This window comes from Eupeodes corollae, chromosome 1 (assembly GCF_945859685.1).
Source record: "Eupeodes corollae chromosome 1, idEupCoro1.1, whole genome shotgun sequence".
In the NCBI taxonomy this organism is placed as follows: Eukaryota; Metazoa; Arthropoda; class Insecta; order Diptera; family Syrphidae; genus Eupeodes; species Eupeodes corollae.
In genome coordinates, this window is record NC_079147.1 from 78,423,663 (window position 1) to 78,448,511 (window position 24,849).

Genomic DNA, 24,849 nt, shown 5'->3' on the forward strand with positions numbered 1-24,849 from the left:
AATCCAGAAAGGAGAAATGGGTGTTAAGCTGGCGGCAAAAACATATAACGTACCAAAAACAACGCTGCAACGTATGGCACGAAGTGGTAAGAGCATTCATGATCTTTTATCCACTCCTTTGGGTCGCAAGCCAACTTTTAGTAAACATTTGGAAAAAGAGCTTGTAGAGTATTTACACGAGATGGAAAACCGTTTTTGGGGATTAACCAGAAGTGATATACGAAGTTTAGCTTTCCAAATGGCCCAAAAAAATAACATTCCGAACAAGTTTTCATTACTTAATAAGACAGCTGGTAAAGATTGGTTGTATGGCTTTTTAAAAAGACATAAAAGTGAATTAAGCTTTCGGCTACCAACGGGAACTTCCATCGACAGAGCTAAGGGCTTCAATCAGCAAAATGTAAATAAATTTTTTGATATTTTGGAAGAGTTATACGAAAAATATAACTTCACGCCGTCCAGAATCTGGAATGTGGATGAGACTGGATTAACCATTGTGCAAAACAGGCAGCCACAGGTTTTAGCCAAAAAAGGAAAACGTCAAATTGGAGCTTTGACCTCTGCGGAGCGTGGTTCATTAGTAACAGTGGTAAATTGCATGAGCGCTGGTGGCAGTTTTATTCCACCTTATTTCATATTTCCGCGGATTCTGGGTGGATTCAATTGCCCATTTTTACAGAGCGGTTCCGCCATTTTTTAGAGTTTTCCAAACCCTCTGAACAACAGCCAGTTCTATTAATCTTAGATGGTTACTATAGCCACACTAGGAACTTAGAAGTTATTGACTTGGCTAGAAAAAACTTCGTGATAATTGTTTCCTTACCACCACACTGCACCCATAAGATGCAGCCTTTGGATAGGACATTTATGAGTCCTCTCAAAAAGTACTACAATGAAGAAATAAGACGTTTTATGAGAGAAGCTGGACGAAAAGTCACCTTGGGTGATATAGCCCAGTTGTTTAAAAACGCATATCTTAAGGTACAAACAGGACAAGTGGCAGTCAGTGGATTTAGATGCAGCGGAATTTTTCCATTCAATAGGCATATTTTTTCCAAAGCTGATTTTTTAGCATGTGAGACTGAAACTGAGCCTGAGCCTGTGCCTGAACCTGAGCCTGAACCTGAACCGTTACCAGAAGCTGAAACTACAAATTTTAACAAATCGAACCTGGCTCTTGAAGCTAATGAAATGCAGAATATTGTGGCAGAAATTAATAGTCAAACCGAGTCCACTTCGATTTTGAACCATACTGAAGTACATTTTACTCCATGGGATATTTCTCCACCTCCGAAATTAAAAAGGGTTGCGTCCAGAAACAAGGGCTGAAAAACTGAAGCCGCAGTTTTGACAATATCACCATACAAGAGTCAGTTAGCAGAAAGTCTTAATAAAACCCGCAAGCCTGTTAAAATAAAAACCAGAAACCAACCAAAATTTATGGATGCAACAAAAATAGGAAAGGAAAAGGAGCCGAAGTCGTCTTTAACAAAGAGTCAGCTTAGCAAACCATCTACCTCAAAACGTCGTCGGCAATCTTCATCATCAGATGATAGCCTTGCCCCGTATAAGATGTTATTTGCTGATTCTGAAGATGATAGGTGGGAATTTCCGACCTCAAAAGTTACAAAATGTAATTTCTGTGACGTGTTATGGGGTGATGACTTTACTGGGGAAAAATGGACTCAATGTCTCCAATGTGATATAATTTGGTCTCACGAAAAATGTATCCCGAAACGGAGTGCTATTTTCATATGAAGCTCATGTGACGAATTGTTTTTGTAGATAATAAAAAAGACTGAAGATCCTCAAATCTGAAACATTTATTCCTTATGAAATACCTTTTATTTATTTTGTTATTTAGAGATAATATTTATGTTTTTGTTTGTTTAAATTATCTTTTATATCAAATTATGAAGTAAAATTAAGTTCCTTTTATTTTTATAAAATGCTATTTTTTCTATGTTTTTTTTAGTTCTTGATTTTGTTAATTTTGAAGAAACTTGAAGTTTTTAATGGTTAAGTATGTATTATTATTTATTTTATAAATTATTAATAAAAAGAAAAAACCTAAACCAAAAACAATAATTTTTGCTTTGATAACTCTATTTCTGGTAATGTGGAGTACTACTCCACATTACCCACTCTGATGGGTCCACATTACCCGACACTTTTTCAAAGGGGTTGTTTTTCAACATTCGGAAACTTTGGCAAATATATAAACTATTTGAGAAAAATATAGCAAACATTTAAGTGAAACTTGTTGCTAACATTCCAAAGAATGATTTAAAAGTTTTACCATTTCAATAAAAGCTTTGTTTTCGAAGATATTGCTGAAAACAATAAGGGGGGTCCACATTACCCGAAATTACTCTATGGTGTAACAAACCTAGAAATTCATGCTGACCATCAGCCTTTGACGTTTTCCATGTCACAAAAGAACCCTAATACTAAAATGAAAAGATGGCAGGCATTAATTAACGAGTTTTCCCCGAAAATGATATACAAACCAGGCCCTACTAACGTAGTAGCTGATGCACTCTCTTGGCAAAACCTTAACAATATATCCGATACACAATCAGAGCACACCCAACATTCAGCATCAAGTAGTGATGAGGATAATATCGACATAATACAAAAACCGGTGAACCAGTTCTCACAACAAATCATCATTAATAAAGCAAGTGAAGTTAGACACGACATGCTTACTCCCTTTCAAAATAGAACAAGACACCTTATAGAGTATAAAGAAGCTAATGATGTAATACCTTTAATCAAGGAATACATAAAACCGGGCACAGTTGCAATCTTCGCAACATCCGAAGTTATATACGATATAAAGCAAGTTCTAAAAAGCAATTTTAATAACAAATTCATTCAAGCTAAGTTCTTTCTGAACGATATAACTAACAAGGAAGATCAAGTAGATATTATAGAAAAAACTCATAACAGAGCTCATAGGAACGCTAGAGAAAACGTTAAGCAAATTATTGAACAATATTATTGGCCCAACATGCTCCAAGAATTTGAACAATTCTCGAAAACATGCGAAATCTGCAATACAAGCAAATACGATAGACACCCTAATAAATGTCCAATTGGAGAGGCTCCAATTCCTTTAAGCGAGGGCGAGTGTATGCACATTGACATCATGTATGCCGAAAAATTGAAATTTCTGACATGCATAGATGCCTACTCTAAATACCTTATAATTAAACCAATCGAAAATCTTCAAGATATGCCAACTAAGGTATTAGAATTAATTCAGTTCTTCCCAAATTGTAAGAATATTATTTGCGATAATGACACCAGTTTTACTTCTTGCACAGAAAGATAATGTTATTATAATCTATATTAAATATCCTATATTGAAAGAATCATGTAAACTATTTGAAACTAGGGCCATAAGCCAAAACGATGGAAAGTTGATGATAAATAATGAAATACTTAAATGTAAAGAGAAATTCACTAATGTAGTAAAATCTAAAAAAGAAATAAGAAATACCATTTGCAAATCTAGTAATGAACAATCATGTTTATCTGAACTTCTGAACAATCAGAAAACCAAATGTAATAAGCTAAGAGAAATTTAGAATTAGAGATCATCAAAGATGGCAGCATTCTAATAACAGGACAACATATAGTTGACAACCAGACACTCAACGGAGTTTACATAATTAATTTTGATAACACTACCAATGTCGATGGCGTACTATACGAAAATCCAACAGGAATTATACAAAACTACTTATCAACCCACATTATAAATAACTATGAGATAGAACAGTTTTTTGAATCCGCTAACGAGCTACTAAGGATAGACAACATAAACTTAATCAATTCTATCAAGACAGAAGTCACGATGAACCCAACCAAATATACTATGGGACTTATATTAACAATCTTAATCATATTAGTCACACTATTTCTATTCCTAAAATTCGGAAGAGAAAAATACAGATCGCCATTAAACAACCACAAGGAACTCAAGAAGAAACCGTCAACTTAATGGTTGAACGAATCAATGCAAGAGTAAGAGGAGAAGAAGTGCCGGAGGCTACTTTCTGAAGTATAGGGGGAGTTAACGCATCACTTCCAATACGCAACACGATCTCAAGTTACAACCATAAATCCAAACCCATAAAACAGAAATATAATATCTAGAACAAAGGATCGATAGTTCTATCCAAGCACCGCGACATCACGTACGCAGGAATATCCACTCTGGATCTAAAAATAGCTCAAGATGATCAGGAATTAGAATCATATAAGGGACAGAATGCAGCGTCGCAGCCACATTCACAGTTCATCGATTCGACTAGACGCACTTGTCGTAGCTTAAGAATTATTATTGTAGACTATATATATATTTTGTTTTAAATAAAGTTTTTTTTATTAAACTGAATTAATTAAATATTAATTTGCAAAAGAAAGTAACAATAGCACCATCACCACCATCACTACCACCACCAGCGATGACAACAACATCAACAACAACAGTATCAATGACAGCAGTATAGTGTTCTTTAATTTGTTCTGTTCTCCTCTGACTATACTTCCAATAGAAAAATAAATTCATTCCTGGTTAACCTACCGATCAAACAAAACGTCTTTTATTCACAAATTTAAATACTTTAAATTAAATACTTTACAGTAGCAACAGCAGTAACAGCAATAATTCTCCTTAGCAGTTCCTTAGATTTTAGTAGTTATAAATAGTTGTAATGTGGCAACACTTCCAAAAGAAGAAAACGAAAGAGAGAAACGTAAAGATAAAAAACTATATACAGAAAGAGACTGCCGGTTAGGTAGGAATATTGATATGTGAAATAAACATTATATTGTGAACCAGTAAGCAAGACGGACGTATATTATTTTTTACCAAACGAAAGAACAAACGAGTTATATTTTTTCAATTAAGAAATAACCTTACAGTAAGTAGGTTAAGAACAATGATCGAAATAAACATTCACAAGAATTGAGACGTATCTTTTATTTCTGTCCGTTATTATTTTCACTAATTTTTGTTTAGATCAAAATAATGCCCAAACAAATTATTTAACAAGAAAAAACATTTGCAAAAATCAACAACAGAGTACACTGAAGGAGAAAATGGATTTCGCAGTGTAAATGGTTATATATTTTTACATTTTCTTCTGCGGGCATATGTACCACCACATTTGTCTCTAAACTACGTTGCAATAATTTGTCGACCTGTTCCTCTAATGCCTTGTTACGATGTTCCAGTTGCACAACCTTGACCGAAATTTCGTCAAATACCACTATTCTTGTTTTTGTTTGCAATTTTATAATTTGTAATGTAATTTATTTGATTAGTTTTGTTTGCAAAAAACGTAAATGTAACATGAGCTTAACAAAGAAGCTACTGCCAACTCCATCTCGAACTCACTGTCCTGAATTACAACCAACTTCAAGTAATACAAAAAAGCTACAAAGAAAAGAGCAGATGGTTTTGTAAAAAAAACGAACCGCTATTATTATTATAAAAGACGCCGATAGAGAAAGCCAAGTTTTGTTACTAATAAAAGAAGAATTTAATAAGAAAGATCCGTGTTATATTTATTTTAGAGTAAAACTAGAAATTAAATCTCAGGTGTGGGGTTCAACCGAAAAACAAACAGAATTTCATCATGTATGTTTACTCAAATCAGTGACTAGGAAATGATAACTGCACTCAATGCAGCCGAAGTGGAGTTTCCTATAGGAGCCTCATCAGGAGAATTGAAGACCTTGTACGACAAGATGATTGGTTTGAACACCGAACCAACGTCCGCAGTCGCCGACGAAGCAAATATAACCAATAGAAAGTGATGGGGTATGCCAAGTGATCCAGCTCGAAGCCCAATACAAGGTGCTTACCTGCAGCAACAGAAGGAAGTCAGTGCTAATTGAATATATTTGTGCACAATTCTGAAAGATAGATCTGAAATGAAAACATATATTCTTAAAATTCAGCCTATTAATTCAAGAAGCAAAGCGTTTTGTTTCAAAGGTTTTGAGAGCATTTTGCAAATACAAAAAGCAAAAGACTAGAGTCTTAACGTAAAAATATTTACAAACACTTTTTTTCGGTTGATAGCCAAGGAGCAGTGGAAAAAATATGGGACATTTTCTTCCATAGGGATGAGACATCTGTATAGTTTCTTATCTGTGATAATAGTGTACTCAAGAAGACCAAGGCACTCTGCCCCCACTAGAGACGAATACATGAGTCTACAAATTCCAGACATTATGAACAGAGTGCACTCACAATCACCGTAAATACCGTTATATCGATACAAATACCTTTTTTCGGTTGATAGCCAAGGAGCTGTGGAAAAAATATGGGCATTTTCTTCCATAGGGATGAGACATCTGTATAGTTTCTTATCTGTGATAAAAGTGTACCCGAGAAGAAAAATCCCAAGTCTACTAAAATCGATAGTGTCAACAAACGGCACAAACAAATCACGTTCGCATCATCATCATGAACAGCGAAAAGATTAAACTAATTAGATTCTTTGCCACCACACTGCACAACTATCAAGAATAGATAGCTTCAACAGTGGCTATATAATCCCTAGACCGAAGTCATCCTCATCTTCAGTTCCTGTGTAACCATCAAGTTGATCGTATTATTTTTGTATTAAGATTAAAATTGTATTTCTTAAAATTGTTTTAAATAAAGTTTTTTTTTTAATTATAGTTAAAAAAAAAATTTATAACTATAGTTAAAAAAAAAACTTTATAAGACTTATAAGTCGACTAGATTATTTTTAATTGGGGGCTCAACCGAGATCTATTTAGCATAATTTAGATTTGAAAACATAAAGTAAAATCAGTGCTAAGTGTGTGGTTCCAGCCAAAACAAACCTGCCAACTATTCTACGAAGATAGAAGAAAGAGCATCATACCAAGAAGGAGCAGCATGATCAGACACCAATCCGAGATTAGCAAAGCTTCCAAAGGAGACATTTTTTTTAATGGACTCAGAAGACATGGCGCTTAATCAACAAGCACCAGCGACAGTATGTAATATCAATCATGGTAATAGTTTGCAGTTAGGCTTAGATATTAAAAATATTAACTTTAATGTACCAAAAGTTTTAGAACTCAACCCTCTTGACTATATCGACCGTCAACATATCATAGAGACCAAGTGTAAGAAGACCCTTGTACTTGGTTTGCACTTCAACGATGGCAGCTACACCTTATTTTAAAGAACTGTAACCAACTTCAGTGTAAATATAAAATAACCGCAGCTAACTTCATGTTAAATAACGAAGACGAAGGCATTTGAATTCGAGAAGCCAACGGCCATTGTCGCCATTTTAAGATATTTCCTTGTAAGAAAAACTAAATTATAAATTAAAACACAAAATAAACTTGTTAACCAACTACGCTTATTTGTTACTATAAAGAATATTATCTAATTGCATTAGTTGCATCATGTCGTCAAAGGCCATGTCGTCCATCGAGTAACTCACCGGCTGAAATAATTACAGCACGTGGAAGTTTGCCATGCAGGCATACTTGAAACATGAAGAGCTGTGTCAATTTATTGAGGGAACAGTAAAGGATGTTCGGAAGATTACAAAAGCAAAGTCAAAAATAAAATGCAAGCTACGCATTAGCAATAAAAGAAGTACCTGAACTACACTGTGATAATTTATGTTTGTCTTTTTAATTTATTAGTTTGGTAAAAGATGGAATAAAGTTTTTTATTTGCATTTAAAATCAATTGACGAAAATAGCCTGCATTACCAAACATAAATCTACAAAAATAATTCTCACCGTGCGTTGCGTCGATCCCATGAATTATATGCAAATAAAGGATGCACAAACTGCTAAGGATGCATGAGATAAGTTGCAGCAAGCATTTGAGGATTCCGGTTTGACTCGGGGAGTAAGTCTTCTTAGAAGTTTGAGAACAACCAGTTTGATTGATTTTGCCTCAGTCGACGAATACATCAACAAAATTGTGACGACTCTACGTTGGAAATGAATGGGTAGGTAATCTTTTACTTGCTAATTTGCCAGACGAATACAAACCGACGATAATGGGCTTGGAGATTTCGGGAGTCCCTATTCCGAGGGATTCAATTAAAACTAAACTCCTTCAAGAGATTTCGAATAAAAGTACCAGCAACCGTGAACCAGAAACTGCATTAATGATGAAGCCTTGGAAGCCCCTGAACTTAGTCAATATGGACAAGACTTGTTGTGTCAGCTGTAATGGCTATGGACACATCAGCAAACACTGCAAAAATAACAAGAACAAGAAATCCACACAAAATTTTGACCAAAAGAAGAAAACTTTCCTTGCTTTCTGTGATGTTGATGCATTCGATTCCCAGGCATGGTATTTGGAATCGTGCGCATACGCCTTATCAAGATTGGCTTGAAGGCAATGCACGTCCGTGTACCACCGAGATTTACGCAGCAAACAACGAACAAATGAAAGCTATTGCGATTGGAGAAACATTTATTCCTGTGTCAGTCAATAATAATTCAGACACAATAAAAGCAAGAGAAGTGATTTGTATTCAAAATATCTCAGCCAACTTGTTGTGAGCCAAATTCCGATGGTTGCAAAATCAACGTTTGTTGGAGGAGAGAGAACGGAAGGAGCAGGAGTACATGACAAGAAAGTACGAGCTACTGAAACTAAAACAACAGCATAAAGACAGCAACAGCATGTCGAGAAGTGATAGTTGTTTGGGCGAGGTTCGCCTCAAGGCTGCTGAAAATGGCGTGGGATCAGTTTTTCGTCGCACTAAGGACTGGCAATTGGGAACTCAAGATGACAAGTCTAAGGAAGCTATAACAATTAAACAAATGGCATCAAGGAAAAGTGGATCCGGGGAACTGCCTTTCTTCTCAGCACTTGTGTAACTTTTACAATGAGGAGAATTTGATACGGCTGCGAAAGGAGGTGAAGGGTAAAGTGTTTCAAGTAGTGAGCATTCAGGTAATGCTTCCTGCATCTGCGCCAGCAGTTTTGTCTACTCTGGAGTTGCTGTTTGGTTGGCCAGAGTATTTCTTAAGGACCTTTTAAAGAAGGTGGAGATTTTTCCAGCCCTAAGAATAGAGCGCTTGGAAACAATTATATCATATGCTCTGGCAGTTAAGAATTTGAGTTCTACCATGGAGGCGTCTGACCTGACAAAGCACATGAATAATCCAGTATTGCTCAAAAAGCTAATAGATAAGTTACCTTCTGCCTTGAAATAAGAGTGGGCCATGGGTTTACATGCAAGCAACGTTGAGCAAAATATAAGAGTTGTTTATGCAGTAAAAAGAAATGGGTTCAGGTTTGTCAATTTAAGATTGTAATGTTAATGAAACCTGCAAAGTTTGTATCCAAGGAAAGTTTGCCAGATTGCCATTTCCAAAAGGATCCAAAAGTGATTCGCAAAGCGTACTCGACTTAGTACACAGAGATGTTTGCGGTCCCATGGAAGTGGTCAGTCCAAGTGAGTGGTAATCGGTACATAGTCACCTTCATCGACGACTATATTAGATTCACAACAACATTCTTGATTCGGCAGAAGTCAGAGGTCTTCGAAAAATTACGAGAATACATTGATGCAATGAAATAATACGGGACATACGGTGCAACAATATCTAAGGGGACAAGGAGTAAAATCCGAGTTCACTACAGCATACTCTCCAAAGCAGAACAGCGGCGTTACTGAAAGACGCAACAGGTCCCTTGTTGAAATATCTAGATGTATGCTGATTCATTCGAACCTAAGCAAGAATTCTGGGAGAGAAGCAAGAGCAACTGCCACAACACCTTTCGAGCTCTGGTAGGGATGCAAACCGTATTTAAAACAACTTCGTACGTTTAGTGAAAGATGTTTTGCACATATTCCCAAAGAAAAAAGAGACAGAGTAGAGGCCTCCATGAATGCATTCAATTGCTCTCTCTGCACTTGTGTTTCAGTGTATTCATGTTCATTGCATTATAAATAAAGTGTAAAGTGAAATAGAATACTACATCATAGACAGCAACTGCACAATGCTCGACCACCTGATAGCAAACTGAGTGCACTGTTTTCTTTCTCTCCCACACTGAGTGGACCAAATAATTCGATTACAAAACTTAGTTGGTTTGTAGGTTTAGTTTGGTTATGTAGGAAAAGTAAAGTTACAGAAAAATAATTAAAGTGTAATACCATAATAATTAATATGATGTAACACCATAGCAATATGACATGAAAATTGACTCATGTAAATGTCCTATTATTTTTGTTTCGAACTGTCAAAAAAGAATCCGAATTATCCGAACAATGAGATCGCTCGTTCTATCTTCCAATAGGATAGCTCGTTGTATTTGATTTAAGAAAATGAAATAACGACGGGCATTCTAAAAGTAGAAGTCTAGGAGCAAAGTCAATTTTCATTCCTTCTCGTGTGTTATTTTCCATTTTGTATAAAATAAGGAAATAATAAAGTTTTATAAAGACATTAAAAAAGTTTGATATTTAACTGGGATATAACAAACGACCCCGATGACTCAATGCCCAGTGTTAGTGGTTTGTTGAAAAAATCCGTTATCAAATCAAAAATTATCAATGGTGGATTAAATATTTATAATAAAAGAGGCCGTAGTAAGGTATGGGATGTTTTCGGAATAATTAAAAATGAAAACGGCGTTGACATTGAAAACTTAGTGGCGTGTAAAAATTGTTTCTCGGTGCACAATTTTAAGTCTAAAAGTACATCCAACTTAGTAAACCACAAATGTTACATTTTGAAAAAATTTAAAACAGATAACAAAATAAAAAAACACAAGTAGACTCTGAAGATAAGTGCTGAGTAGTAGAACACTGCCTACCGTTTAATATTGTAACGGATAGTGGTTTAAAAAATTTCTCTAAGTTTCTAATTTCTATTGGTGCAAAATATGGACAAAATCTTGACATCGGAAAGTTATTACCAGACCCTACAACAGTTTCACGCAATATTCAAAATGTATACAATAAATACTTAAAAGTTGTAAGGTCTGATATAATGAGTGTCATTGACATTGACATTGAAACTGGTTTCAAGACATTAATTGCAGGACTCTAGTGGATAGTTGAAATGTCTACATTTTTTTGGTTATGATGACGCAAACTCGAAAGCCTACAGACTTCTAGACACCAGCAGAGATGTTACTTTTTCGAAGTATTACACCAAATTGGAGGAATACGGTAAAGTTAAAGGGAATGTAAATTTCAACAAATCTTACCCTACCTTCAAATTCTATGTCTTATGAACATACCCGTTAGGGTGGACCGCATTTCAATTTTTTGGATTTTTAACAAGTTTTTTTTTGTGAAATAAAAACTTGCCACCATCCGCACAACCAGAATAGCAGCAGGTAATACTAAATACCTAACCAATATATCTTCGGCGCACACTCCGGACCCGAATAAAAACCAGTGCCCAACCAGAAAAGCAGTACAAAAAGCGGATCAGCAGCGTAACCTTCAAGCAGATTTTCAAGAAGCAACAAAAATTTTTGTAAAAACAAAACATTGTACAGGTGAGAGCACAGCACAAAATTATATTATTTTGCATAGTATATTACATTTTTTTCTCAAAGTAATTTTCAAATTAATTTATTTTATTAATAAACACATATTCCGCATTCAAAAGTTTCAAGTTCAGTCTTCAACAAAAACAAAATTTTCCAAAGCTCAATTTTCGATTTTCCTTTTTTTCGGTTTTCGGTATTAGAGTTTTAGGGTAAGCATTCAAGCAAACAATTTATATCGCGTTATTCAACAAATTCATTCTGTCACGGGACATCCAATCAGTTTCATGATTCACTTTCCAAACACAACATAATGTTTACATTTTGATTCAAGTTATGAAATTTTCGAGCATGAAGATTTAAACAATACGGAAGAAGAAATTCATGAAATTCAGACTAATTTGCTTCGAAGCCAAGCAGCTACAATTCGAAATGAAATAGTTCAACTCAACATTGATGCATAAACATTTATTAAAAATAAATGTATATATTTGAAAACAAAAATATCACAAGCCTTCATGGTGTTTGTCTTTGGTTCTTAAAACTATTTTTTAAAAAAAGAAAACACTTTCCGCAACAAGAACTTGTCGGAGGACTTCGGAAAATTGTATGTTTGTATCTATCAAGAAAAAAACAAAACAAGTACTTCATCGCGAAGCATCGCATGCAAATTGCATGCGTTGAATTTTGTCGAAGAGAATGTCCGATCAGCTGATCGGACAACTACCTTGAATCAAAATGTCTACGATTCGGAGGAAATCGGAGAGAACTCCGCTCCGACGGTTACATCGATAGGGCCGAATAAAAAAAATATATTTTTTGTACTACCTTTATATGTAGTTAAAAGCATATCAAATATCAAACCCAAGTCGGATATGAAGTATAAACATCCGACTGTGATCAATGCTATCTGATGGATACATTCTCACGATTGAGTGTTTACATTTCAAAGTGATGACTTAATATTTTTACTCTAGATTTTAAGTCACAGAGAATATTTTTCAGTTTGTATAAGTTAGTTCTTAAAATCCGATACTCCGGCTAACATCTAATTAGCTGTAAAAATTAATAAAACTTTTTTAAAAATTAAATAATAAAACATTTAATTTAACTGGCGCCCAACGTGTAGAGCCTTAAGCTAATCTAAGTTTTCGAAAGATACTAGTTACAACCGTACCATTTCGCCGAACCATTAGTAGTGCGTGACAAAAAAAATCACAAACAAACGGGAGAAATTGGGGTTTGGTCAAGCGAATAGCTTGGTTTTCAAATCTTAATAGGGTTTATTAATAATAAAATAAAGGAAAATCAGTGGAAAATCTCTAAAGGAACAGTGTTATCAGCACATTACTGGACCTAAATGGAAATTGGGTGAAATCATCTTATATCATTATATTATTATAAATAAGAGTATTACTGGAAATGTTAATTACAAAACTAAAACACATATATTGTTAAAGAAAAGAAAAAAAGATAATTAAACATGTCACTAGAATCAACTGTTGATTTGCTAAAAGCTGATATTATGAACCTTACTGGCTCAATTAATGCTTCAATTAAAGCAACAACTGATCTGCAAAGGCAATTCCTGCAGATGCAAACGCAATCCCAGTTCTTAATTGAACAACAGGAAGTTTTGGCCAGACCAACTTCTGAAGCGGATTTGCAACCCCAAAATAGAATTCCCGATCCTGTTAAAGAAATACGACTCTTTAATGGTGACCCGACAAAATACGCTTCGTGGGTCAAATCAGTTGAAAACGTTTTAGAAGATTATAAGGTTATTAAGAAAAAGCCACTTTATAGGGCCATTATAAGGTCTATAAGACAAAAAATTACAGATGAAGCGTACACTGCTTTAATTGCTTACAACATACCAGACGAGGACTGGACGTCCATAAGGAAATGCTTGTCACTGCATTATGCAGACAAACGAGATTTACGAACACTTGAATGGGTGTATTCATAACTTACCGAAACCGGGTTTCCCTATAGTATGCAAGAGACCAATCCGCACTTCTGCAAAAGCGATAGATAAAAACTGGGATTCGTGTGTTGGTGAATTGGAGAACCATCAACGGATAGGAGCTTTTCTCTAATATATGAAAATGGGTAGTCCGCAGGTTGGCTAGGAAGCCTAGACTTTTTTCAAATATATTAGCCGGAGAGAAACATCCTCTAATAAAGAGCAGTCAGTCATATGACAAAAAGTAAATTCGTGAACAATAAGTTAAATATTCTAATTATTTTTGCTAAATAAATGTTAAAGTTTTTTTTTCGTAAATTTGTGTTTAAAAAAAATTACATTTGGTGTGCCACAAACTAAAAGGGAATTAATTATCCAACCATCAAGGTAAAGTGTCGACTTTATTTGCATTTATATATACATATATGTAATGTGGGATTGGCCAAACCTCGACACATCACCCTACTCCAACAGACGAACGAGACAGAACCGACCACTTAATAAACGGACAGACATAACAAAAGAGAACTAGCGTCCCTTTTATTTCTATCCTTTCGTATTCTGTATCTGTATATAGTGTCGGCAGGAGAGAACACAAAGAGCCGTCACGCATTCGCAATCCATCCGTCAAGAGGACAAGACCCTTCGAAGTTTTTGCTCTGTTTAAAGTTATTAATTAAAGTACAATCTATTTCATTAAATATAAAGTAGTGTTTTATTTGAGTAAAATAAAGAACCCCTAGACAGAAGGAGCTTGAACCCCACATGTATATCAGGATGCAATGAAGGATGCCAGAGGTACACAGCTCGCACAGTTAGAAGTTTGTCGTTACCAACGCCCGTGTGAACCATCATCCAACCTCGTGTGAACTTGCTCTTGGTCTCCGATGAATGTTGCTTGTTTTAACTGACTCTGAACGCACTCATCGTTCTGGAATGTGCGAACATTTTAAGAAGCCATTTTGTATTTGTAAATGGCACAAAGGGAACAGAAATCACGAGCAGCAGCCACGGCAGACCAAGAGTAAGTTAAAAATTATTTAAACAAAATGAACTCTATTTATTATTACTTTTTTAAAGAAAGGTTTTTAAAGTCTTTCGAACTACAACAAGCTTTTGTTTTAAAGAGAAATTCTAATAAAGCTTGAGAAGCCGTATTTTCAGTCGCCAGGGAAGTCGGCGACATTTCCTTAAAAAATCTTGTGGCGCGACAAGTGGAAGACAACTTTACCCTATTAATAACCTGAATTATAATAACTCCAGTAATATACGATGGCGCAAAGCAGCTCTCTGGAAGCAGCTGAACCCTGTGTAACTATAAGGGCACCAAAACCATGGTACAGTGCGATGCATGTGACCACTGGTACCACTTCAACTGCGTTGGAGTCAACGAAACAGCAAAAGGAATATAATGCGGAAGGCGATAAGAATAAGAACACAATCGCGACAACAGCAACCCATGAGGTAGGTACAGAACAAGTTACTGGTATGAGTTGGACTTCAAAGGCACAAAGTTCCGTGAAATTAGAGCTGATGCTTCTAGTAGAAGAGAGGGAAATTCAACTTAGGTATTTAAAGAAAAAGTTTTAAATACTTTCACTTAAAAGCGAATCCGAAGTTAGGTTAATGCAGGGCAGTGTAGTAGGGCAGGCAGAAGATGGCTTAGGTGCGGGTTTAGGCATAGGCGGTAGGGCGGATAATAGGTATGAGCTAAGCAAAGAACAAGGCGTCGGGCAAAATTTGCCGCAGCAAGGTGTGTACTTAGTTACACCCATGGCCACTTTCGGCCAGAAGAGTGGCCTCTATTCTATAGCAGCTTTGAAAAATCAACCATGTTATGTGGACTTACAAATGAAGAGAATCTCCTTCGGCTGCAGCGGTCCTTAAAAGAAAAAGCACTAGATTATGTAAGTCTCTCAAGATGGTGTTTGGGCGTCCAGAGCATATTTTAAACATTCTCGTGGCTAAAGTAAGTGCTGCGCCAGCCGCCGGTAAATCCAAATAAAATTGAAACGCTCATACATTTTTTACTTGAGGTCAAGGGTATAGTAGCAACGATAGAGGTTTCTGGCTAGAGTTCACATATGAACAATCCTTCAGAATCTTCAATAGACGTTTATGCGTTCTTAGATGATGGATCAGGTCCGACTCTGACTGAAACAGGAATTCTTCAGGCTATCGGAGTTCAGGGCGCAAAATCAGAATTGTGTCTCAGGTGGACAGATGGGACTATTCGAGTTGAGAAAGATTCTCAACATTTGGATCTGCAAGTTGCTCCCAAAGATAAGAACACCCATCGATACTCGCTTCGAAATGTACGAACTGTGAATAAATTCGATTTTCCGCCTGAAACTTACAAAACCCGAAACTGGGTTTTGAATTCAAAAGAAGTCATTGATGCCTTAGGAGAAGCTGGCACTGCAGATAACTCTTTTCAAGCCGGAAAAACAGTGGAACAAGTTGTGGAAGCTGAAAAGGTTCTCGGTATGTGGTGGCAGACAAGTAGTAATTCCTTTACATTCAACCTTAAGTATACAAAGGCAAGCGGAGAGGTTCTAAGGGGAGAGAAAATGCCTACGAAGAGACAACTGTTAAGGCTTCGGATGTCAGTCTTTGACCCACTGGGATTTTTGAACTTCTTTACAGTTTATATGAAGACGTTGCTGCAAGACATCTGGAGAACGGGCATCGGATGGGATGAAACCATACCGCAAGAATTTTCAGACGCCTGGAACAGATGGTTGACGAGACTCCAAGAAGTGGAAGTACGAAAGCACTAAGTCTTATTGAACAGCAGAAGCAAAATCTTAAAAGCTGTTGTTAAAGACGATGCGTCCGCAACTTAAGTCATCATCAGTAGTTCCAAGGCGAACTTGCTGATGGCGCCACTCAAAACAGGAATAGATCGGCCATCTTAGTTTTGTCTTTCTTTCAAAAAATTTACTAGATTCGAGAATATTCTTTTTTTGCCATTCGATCGGCTACGAGGTACATTAAGATTTGCTTTCTAAAATTGTAAAACAAAACCTACTTAAAATATATGATAAAATTAAAATTTAACAACTGTATTAACTCAAAAACTAAGTTTTGTAACCTGGCAATAGAACTGCGTTGTGTTTCATTTAGCCCGTTCACAAAGGTTTTTGATTTGGTTGCTACCGAAATTGTAGCAACAGCTGTGACTTTGGAATTGGTCGTATTGTTATATCGTCTACAGCAATAAAAAGGTTTTAACTGCTTCTTTATCGACAATGCCAATAAAAAATCTATTTGGAGATATTAATATCTTGAAAAGAAACGCGGGGAAAACACCATTTATTTCGAGCGGAGCACATAGAGAGTGTCTGAGGAATTTCATCGCTCGTCTTGGTACACCGCTGGAAATATATAGTGACAAAGGGAGACATTTTAGAGGCGCGGAGAAAGTGCTCCGAGAAGAGTTGAAAAATGTTGACTTGGGGCAAGTTGCTAATGAGTTCATAACATCAGAATTTAAGTGAAAGTTTAACCCACCTTCCCACAGTGGGCCCACTCATATGAAGGAATCGGAATAAACTAAAAAAAAAATTGTAAGAGATGAAAATAAAAACTAGTTTTCCCGTTAGCACACATTCTAAGCTTTCATTAGCTTAAACAGTTATATTTATAAGTATTTTTTTTACTCCGTAATTCTAAATGTAAGTCAAATTTCATTCACTCTTAAGACAAGTGTTAAGTTAGTAGTGTTATCAGTTTGCCTTTATTAATATATATTTTAATAACGTGAAAACTAAAAAACAATATGGAATCAATAGTTTCAAGTATGTACTTTATTTCTAATTATATTTTAAGTTTCTATTTTTATTTGTTCAATATAAATGGAATATAAATAATGTGATATATTTAATTAAGGGCATATTTTACGTATAGTTAGAGTAAAAGTAGGTTTCTAGACGTTTCTATGTCGAGATTTTTTTTTTGTAAAAATAGTTTAATGTCTCTTGTATTGTGAGAAAAAAGAATCCGGTGCTCATATGTACACCATTTTTTTTAATTGAGATTTCTTTAGTAGAGTAGCTCAGAAAATTTTGAATGTTTTTTTTTTTTTTAATTTCTTGTGTAGGTTCACATTTAAACAGTTATTTTATACTCGCATGGAGTTGTATGAGCTCATGAGAGATTCAGGGCTCCAAACACAGAAAACAAAATTAAAATTTTTAGCGGAACACCTCGAAGTTAGACACAATGTTGATGCTAAGGAGCTCCAGCATTCTTTGTCCGTTTTTGGAGCTGTATTTAAAAAAAGTGGTTAAAATGTAATCGAAACGAAATCAGATTCAAGAAAATAAACGAATCTTGGTTGCTTACACCAATAAGCTTTAAAATTTTGGATCCAGTAGCCCCATGTAAAGTTGGTCGACCAAAAAAATCTTTCAAAGAAAGTACCGACAGAAGTAAAAGGATCAAGACGAAAAATATTCGAAAAGAGATGTCAACTTCTCAGCTAGGCTTCGCAACAAAACTCAATTTGAGAGCTGAAGGTCATCCAGCTGCTGCAAAATTAGTTAACGAAGTGGTACGTTCACCTCGGCGAGCGATTTATTATCAAAATGCATTTCGTAAGGAACGGCACCGCACACGAAAGATGTCAGGTGAGGAAGCACTTTCAGTAATGGTAGAGGCCAAGTTAACGAGGCATCAATATAATATTATTAGAGCAAAAGACCCTGAAAGGTCTCCTTCCTACAAAGTAGTGCAAAATGCAAAAAAAAATGTGCTATCCGAAAAAAGAAGAAATGCATGTGACTGATAGTTCAGCAGAGGTAACATTGCAGGCATTAATGGATCATACTGTAGATCGTTTGATTTTGGCTCAAAAAGAAGTTATACTAACTTTAAATGAGGAACAACTTCGAAATTTGTGTTTGATCTGCAAGTGGGGATTCGATGGGAGTTCCGGCCATAGTTCTTACAAGCAGAACTTTGTTGGAATGGAAGCTGATGATTCCAGTGTTTTTATAACTTCGGTAGTTCCCATCCAACTTGTTTGCGAATGTTCCTCTAAAAAAATCGTTGTGTGGCAAAATCCGAGATCGTCATCAACCAGATATTGTCGCCCAATAAAATTCGAATATAAAAAGGAATCTACACAAGTATCGGAAGCTGAGAAGCATCGAGTTGATACTCTAATTCAGGCTTTATGTCGTTCTATAATTAACATCGAGGAAAAAGTTGTTGAAGTTTCCCACAAACTGATTTTTACCATGGTGGACGGAAAAGTGTGCAATGCCCTTACAAATACAACCTCTTCTCAGCGCTGTTATATTTGCGGTGCTAGTTCAAAGGACTTCAACGAAATCGAAAAGCTGTTGTTGAGACCTTACAATCCGAGTGCATTGCAGTTTGGATTGTCCGTACTGCATTGCTGGATTCGATCTTTTGAGTGTCTCTTACTTATTGCTTATAGGCTTCCAATAAAAAAATGGAAAATTTGTAAGGAAGATAAGGACATAGTTGCTGCCAATAAAGTTCAAATCCAAAAAAAATTAGAAATCAAATGGGTTTGATTGTAGATCAACCCAAGCCAGGTTTTGGAAATTCCAATGATGGCAACACTGCTAGACGTTTTTTTAGCAACGAGGGAGTCGCATCTGAAATCCTGGGTGTCGATAAATTATTAATCGAGAAGATGCATTCCATATTAGTAGCAATTTCAAGTGGCTATGATATATATATTGATAATTTCAGAGCTTTCACACTTGACACTGCCAAATATTTTCCATGGTATTATATGCCTCCTACAGTTCACAAGCTTTTAATCCACGGCCCTGATGTCGTTCATTATGCACTTCTTCCAATAGGTATTATTTTAATAAAATTTGTAAGTTACATAATCTTAAAGCTTAATCTATCTACAAATCTAGGTCAATTGACGGAAGAAGCACAGGAAGCAAGAAATAAGGATTTTAAAACATATCGTGAACATTTTTCGAGGAAATGTTCTAGAAAAAAGTGCAATGAAGATGTTTTAAATTTATTGCTCATCACATCTGACCCCTTAATAACCAGCTTAAGGCAAATGCCTAAAAAAACCGTCAAAACATTTCCTAAAGAAGTATTTAACTTAATTATTGCTCCAAATGTTTTTAATGATGAAAACTCTAACATTGTTATCAGCGACGATGAAATTGAGTCTGACGAAAATGACTTTTAGTTTAAATTAATATACTTAGAAATTAAGCAACAAATGTAAATAGAAGTGGTTTTCATGATTTTTGAAAAATTGTTTCAGTTATTTCATAAAAAAAACTATGACACAAATTATTAAAAAAAAAAAATTTCAAGAATTTCATGTACTTAGTTTTCTTCGCGTCATCAAGACAAATCCAATGAGGTATAATTTTTAAAAATCGGCTTAACGGACCCTCGAATATACATTCCTAAAATAACTATTTACCGCCTAAGATCCGCCATTTTGACCTTAAAAAAATTCAAGTAGGTACTCCTTGTTACTCGTGCCGTTAAGCCGAATCCAATGCCGTATCACTTGTTAAAATCGGTACAGTGGTTGAGAAGTTACGAGCGGACAAAAATAGATACACGGATAGCTACAAAAACACTATTACGCAGTCGGTAATAAGCATCAAAGCATAATTCTAAAACTCAATTTTAGTTTTCCTATTAGTTTAAAATAAAAAGAATGTTTTCAGTAAGGCAGACCCATCTTCTGAATTAATTCCGGTTTTTGGGGTATCTTGCCCCAGTGTGCGTCCGCTCCCCAGATGGAAGGTGCATGGGAAAGGCTGGTACGATCAATAAAAACCGTACTTTACCAAATACTTTCCTTAAGAAAAGTCGGAGATGAAAGCTTGCCTTGTCCCCTTATTGAAGTTGAGTATGTTATAAACTCAAAGCATTTAACATTTATATCGGTAGATTCAGCTTCAAACGGTTCAAAACCACCCTGTGATGTACAAAATTTTGACTTCAGAAAGAACTGGAAACAATCACAAATTTTAGCTGAACATTTTTGGAAGAAATGGGTGAAAGCCATTTCTGCCCACTCTTAATCGAAGGCCGAAATGGTTTAGTAAAGTTAAACCAATCGCTAAGGGCGATTTGGTCGTCATAGTGGACAATTATCTGCCGAGAAAATGTTGGCCAGATGGACGTGTTGTAGATGTGGTGATTGCTAAAGATGGACAGGTACGCAGAGCAAAGATTCAAACCCAATTTGGTCTGTACGAACGACCTGCAGTGAAACTGGTGGTCTTGGACGTTACCAGCAGAGAGCAAGGAAGTAAGGCAGATGCAGATTGCAGTCAGCTTACTAGGGGCGGTAATGTTAACGCCATCTGTCCGCGAAGGATGGACAACCGCCTTCCTTTGCCAACCCTGCATGATTGCATCTGATTGCCCCATGGGCAAAAAGATTTTGAACGTACCCTATATTTTTATGACATGCTTTTTCTTCTTCGGACAAAAGTACAAATATTATTGGATTGTTAACCAAGGTAATAAAAAAAATATATTTTTTGTACTACCTTCATATGTATGTATTTATCAAATAAATTTATTGCAGAATTTTTAAGGAACATCAAAAAAGGAAAGTTTTATTTGCTCTAAAAACTTTATTCGCAGTTTTATTTTCTTGCAATTTCAGCAGGACCTTGAGAAGGTTAAGAATAAAAAAACAAAAACAAAACCGCAGCCTTTCAAAATCCCATTAAACACCTTTTTAAAAAAAAAATCAATTAAATCCAAAAAAAAATCCTGGATGAAGGTGTTATGCGCAAAAAAATGTTAAAATCTCAAAAACTATTTGCGATGAATAAAAAATAATACCTAAGCTATACTTCCCGAGTTTTATTGATTTTAAATTATACATACATACATGTAGGATCCCAAAACGGCAGCACTGGACAAAACGAACGAAATACATAAAACGACAACACTGGTACGAGACAATACAGACAGGGCGAAAGAAAATGCGAAAAGCGGAAGAGTTAGATATAAAGAATCAGCCCGAGGGATAAGTCGAGTGCGCGGTCCGTTTGTTCGCCCAGCAGAAGTATTTATGTTTTTCTTGTGTAATTGAACAATTATATTAATAGTTTTACCTATATCATTGAGTGTTTCTTTTGTTTGACAAATTAATTGAGCCAATTAAAACATTAAAAACAAACAAGGTGTTTTACTTACTATAACTAATGAACTGTGGGAAGTGAATCCCACATACATGTGAAGATGAAAACAAACATTACAAGCAAACAAGAAAAAGAGACAACTATTATAAGAAGATGCAGCCAGTTGCAGCAGCCCAAAAAAGAAAATGCCAGTTGACGTGAAGCAGTAGCGGTGATCACGTCTATTATATATTTATAATTTAAACTTTAATTAATTTCTTTAATAAAAACAACTTATATAAATTGAATTTGAAATAAAAGAAAAACGTCTTTGAGTGAAGAATCCTACATACATAATGTTAAATATTTTTATAAAAAAATGTTGTTAACTCAAATGTTTGAAAATGTCGCTTAAGTCATTTATCTTTTAAGCGTTTCAATTATCTGCAGAGATGTTAATTTTTTGAAATATTCCGCCAAAGTGGAGAAATGTGGTAAGGTTAAAGGGAATGTATGTAAATTTCAACAAACCTTACCCTACCTTCAAATTCTGTAAGTCTTATGAATATTCCCATAAATTTTGCAAATCCGGATTTTCAAAAAAAGATGAGTGACTTAAAAATAAAAACATTTAAGACAAAAATAGAAACATTTACACCAACAAATTCTAAATGCTCAACATAGATTGTCAGCCATGTACGTACACATGTTTGTTAGATTTCTTTTAACAACAAATTATCATACAATTAAACAAAAATATGTGATTTTTAACTAAAAAAAAAAACAAATACTTACGTTTCATGTTGAAGAACATTTTTAAATTCTCACCTTTTGAGTCTTCGTAATTTACCCTAAAAGCAGGTTGTTTACATGAGCCTATTTATGAGGTACTAATAATAAAATGAATTGATATTAACCTAATTGCAAAGACACTCGTTTTTGTTTATAAATAAAAATTTGACCTGTCTTATTTATATAAAAAAATAACAACTAAACAAAATCCTAAGTTTATTTTAAACCATTAACTTAACTTTCATTTATAAACAAAATATATGTAGGTACCCTATTACCAAGCTTTATCTGTTATTTAGTTTTGGTTTATTATATGATTAAAAATAAAAGTTAAAACTTATGTGCTTATGTACAAAAAGAAAAAAATAAACTATATTGTTATATAAAAAAAATATATACACTTCTTTTTTCATCATTCCATTCTATTTGAAAAAATTAAAAATATTTACACACCCAAAAATGATTTAAATGAATAAAATTTTAAGATTGCTTATAGCAGCTATGTAAAACATTTCTTTTCTTTTTTTTTTGTTTCAATAAAAAAAATATAAATCTTTTAAATTTAATATTACCACTCCTCTAGATTTACAACATAGATTTGGAAAACCAAAATTAAAAAAAAATTAAATCAAACAAAAAAAAAACAAAAATCTAAATAATAAGGATTACAATTATTCAGACCCATACTTTTTCTGGGCACAGCGGACTTAGTATAGTCGTATGTGGATCTTCGGGTGTATAATAATCGGAATCTTCAGCGCCAGCTAATATATTCCCATCACCATCAGCCGATAGCGCAGGCCGATTTTTTCTCTACAAGCAATAATACAATAAAGGTGTTTTTGATTCTTTTGTTCAAAGAGCAATACATTTTTGGAATTTTAGCGCAATCAATAAAAATTAGCTTGTTACACTTTAGCTCGCGGTTAAGAACTATTTTTAAAAATACAACTTTGGTTTCCATTTGTTTTTAACAAAAAATCAACTAAGCCTTAGTATTTTATTAATTTGTGCTGTTGTAGATGTAAAATATGAGGGAAGGGAAAAAAAACAAAGAAACGTAAAAATAAAAACAATTGTTAGAAATAAAATTAAGTGTAGGATAAAACTTACAATAAATTAAAATTAACATGGAACTCTTTAAAACTTGACAAGGTTTATGAAATTGAGAATGAGCTGGAATGGTGAATCAAATGAAGCATATTTTTGAACAAAGGTTATTTTTTAATGAAAACCTACGTCATTATAGACTTGGTTAATATACACAAGTTTATACCTATCATTTGGATATATTAAATCCACTGTATCGTTGTCCGAACTATAAGTTCTAATTTTATATACTTACTAACTACGGACGTTGCACTCTATGTTTCCAGCCTTCTTAAATTAAGTTTTTCAAATTCGTTTTAATATCGTCTCTAAAAAGTTATTCACCGTGAGCTGAGGTCTTAGTCCGCTTCTGACAGTTACATTCCAAATTTCAGGCGTCGTTGGACTGTCATGCGAGAGGTCTTGGGTTCGATCCCTGCCTGTGACACCTTAAGTTTTATTCACGGGTACTGCCTCTTGCGAGGAATTGACAAATTCTCCAAGAGTAATTCTTGTCAGTAATTCTTTCAGTGCTTTCTGAAAATTAGCCGTTCGGATTCGGCATATAAATTGTAGGCCCCCTCCATCTCTTCAATTACTCGCACACAGGAATGGTTTAGAGTTGTAAGTCACTAGGCCGTGGTTCTCTACTGACTGTTGCGCCACCTAATTTATTTATTTTATTTAAGTTTAGACAAACTTGAAAAAAAAGGGCTTTCGATTCCGATATATTGTATTGGGCTTCGTCTGTTATCTAAAGATAAAGCGTGTGTCTAAAGAATGCTGTCATCTAAACACCTGCCATGTACGAGTACATATTCGAATTTAGAAAGTCAAGTGCTTTAGAACACGATCGATCTACCAAAATCACCAAAATAAACGCATTTTCAGAGACGTCCTTCGGGACGTCTGTCATCTACATGTTCGAAATCAGAAAGTCGAGGGCTTCCGGATGTGACTAATTTTAAGTGGTTTTCCAAAAATATAAACAAGCCACCTCTTAAGAAAAAACGTGGCCACCTACAGGTCTGCGGAAACCATATTTAAGATTAGCGAGTTGTAGGCGTAATCAGAAGACTTCTTTGGTGGAATAATCGGGAAAAAACAGCCTGCACGACAAAATTTCAGACAACGGATTTTGGCTCATATATTTTACTGCGGGGCGAAACATCATAGTAGCCAGTACGCGTTTTCCACACCTCAACATCCACAAAGGAACTTGGATTTCTACAGATCAATCTACAGTCAACCAGATTGACCATATTGCGATTGACGCCAGACACGCTTCCAGCATAATGGATGTCCGAACTTTTCGAGGAGCTAACGACCACTACGTCGTTGTAGCCAAAGTAGCACTTCGGGTTTCCAGA

The 24,849-nt window shown here is 35.1% G+C and overlaps 1 protein-coding gene across 3 annotated transcripts in view; it reads right to left on the minus strand.

The window, feature by feature from the left end:
- The window catches only part of LOC129938358 (probable E3 ubiquitin-protein ligase MGRN1), a 138,806-nt gene that overhangs the window by 82,156 nt on the left and 31,801 nt on the right, over positions 1-24,849 (minus strand). For 2 of the 3 annotated variants that reach the window (XM_056045857.1, XM_056045858.1), the window contains exon 7: positions 23,078-23,203. The exons of the other annotated variant lie outside the window; for it this stretch is intronic. In XM_056045857.1, the coding sequence (XP_055901832.1) occupies positions 23,078-23,203 (126 nt within the window). The remainder of the gene's footprint in view (positions 1-23,077; positions 23,204-24,849) is intronic. 3 annotated transcript variants of the gene reach the window in all.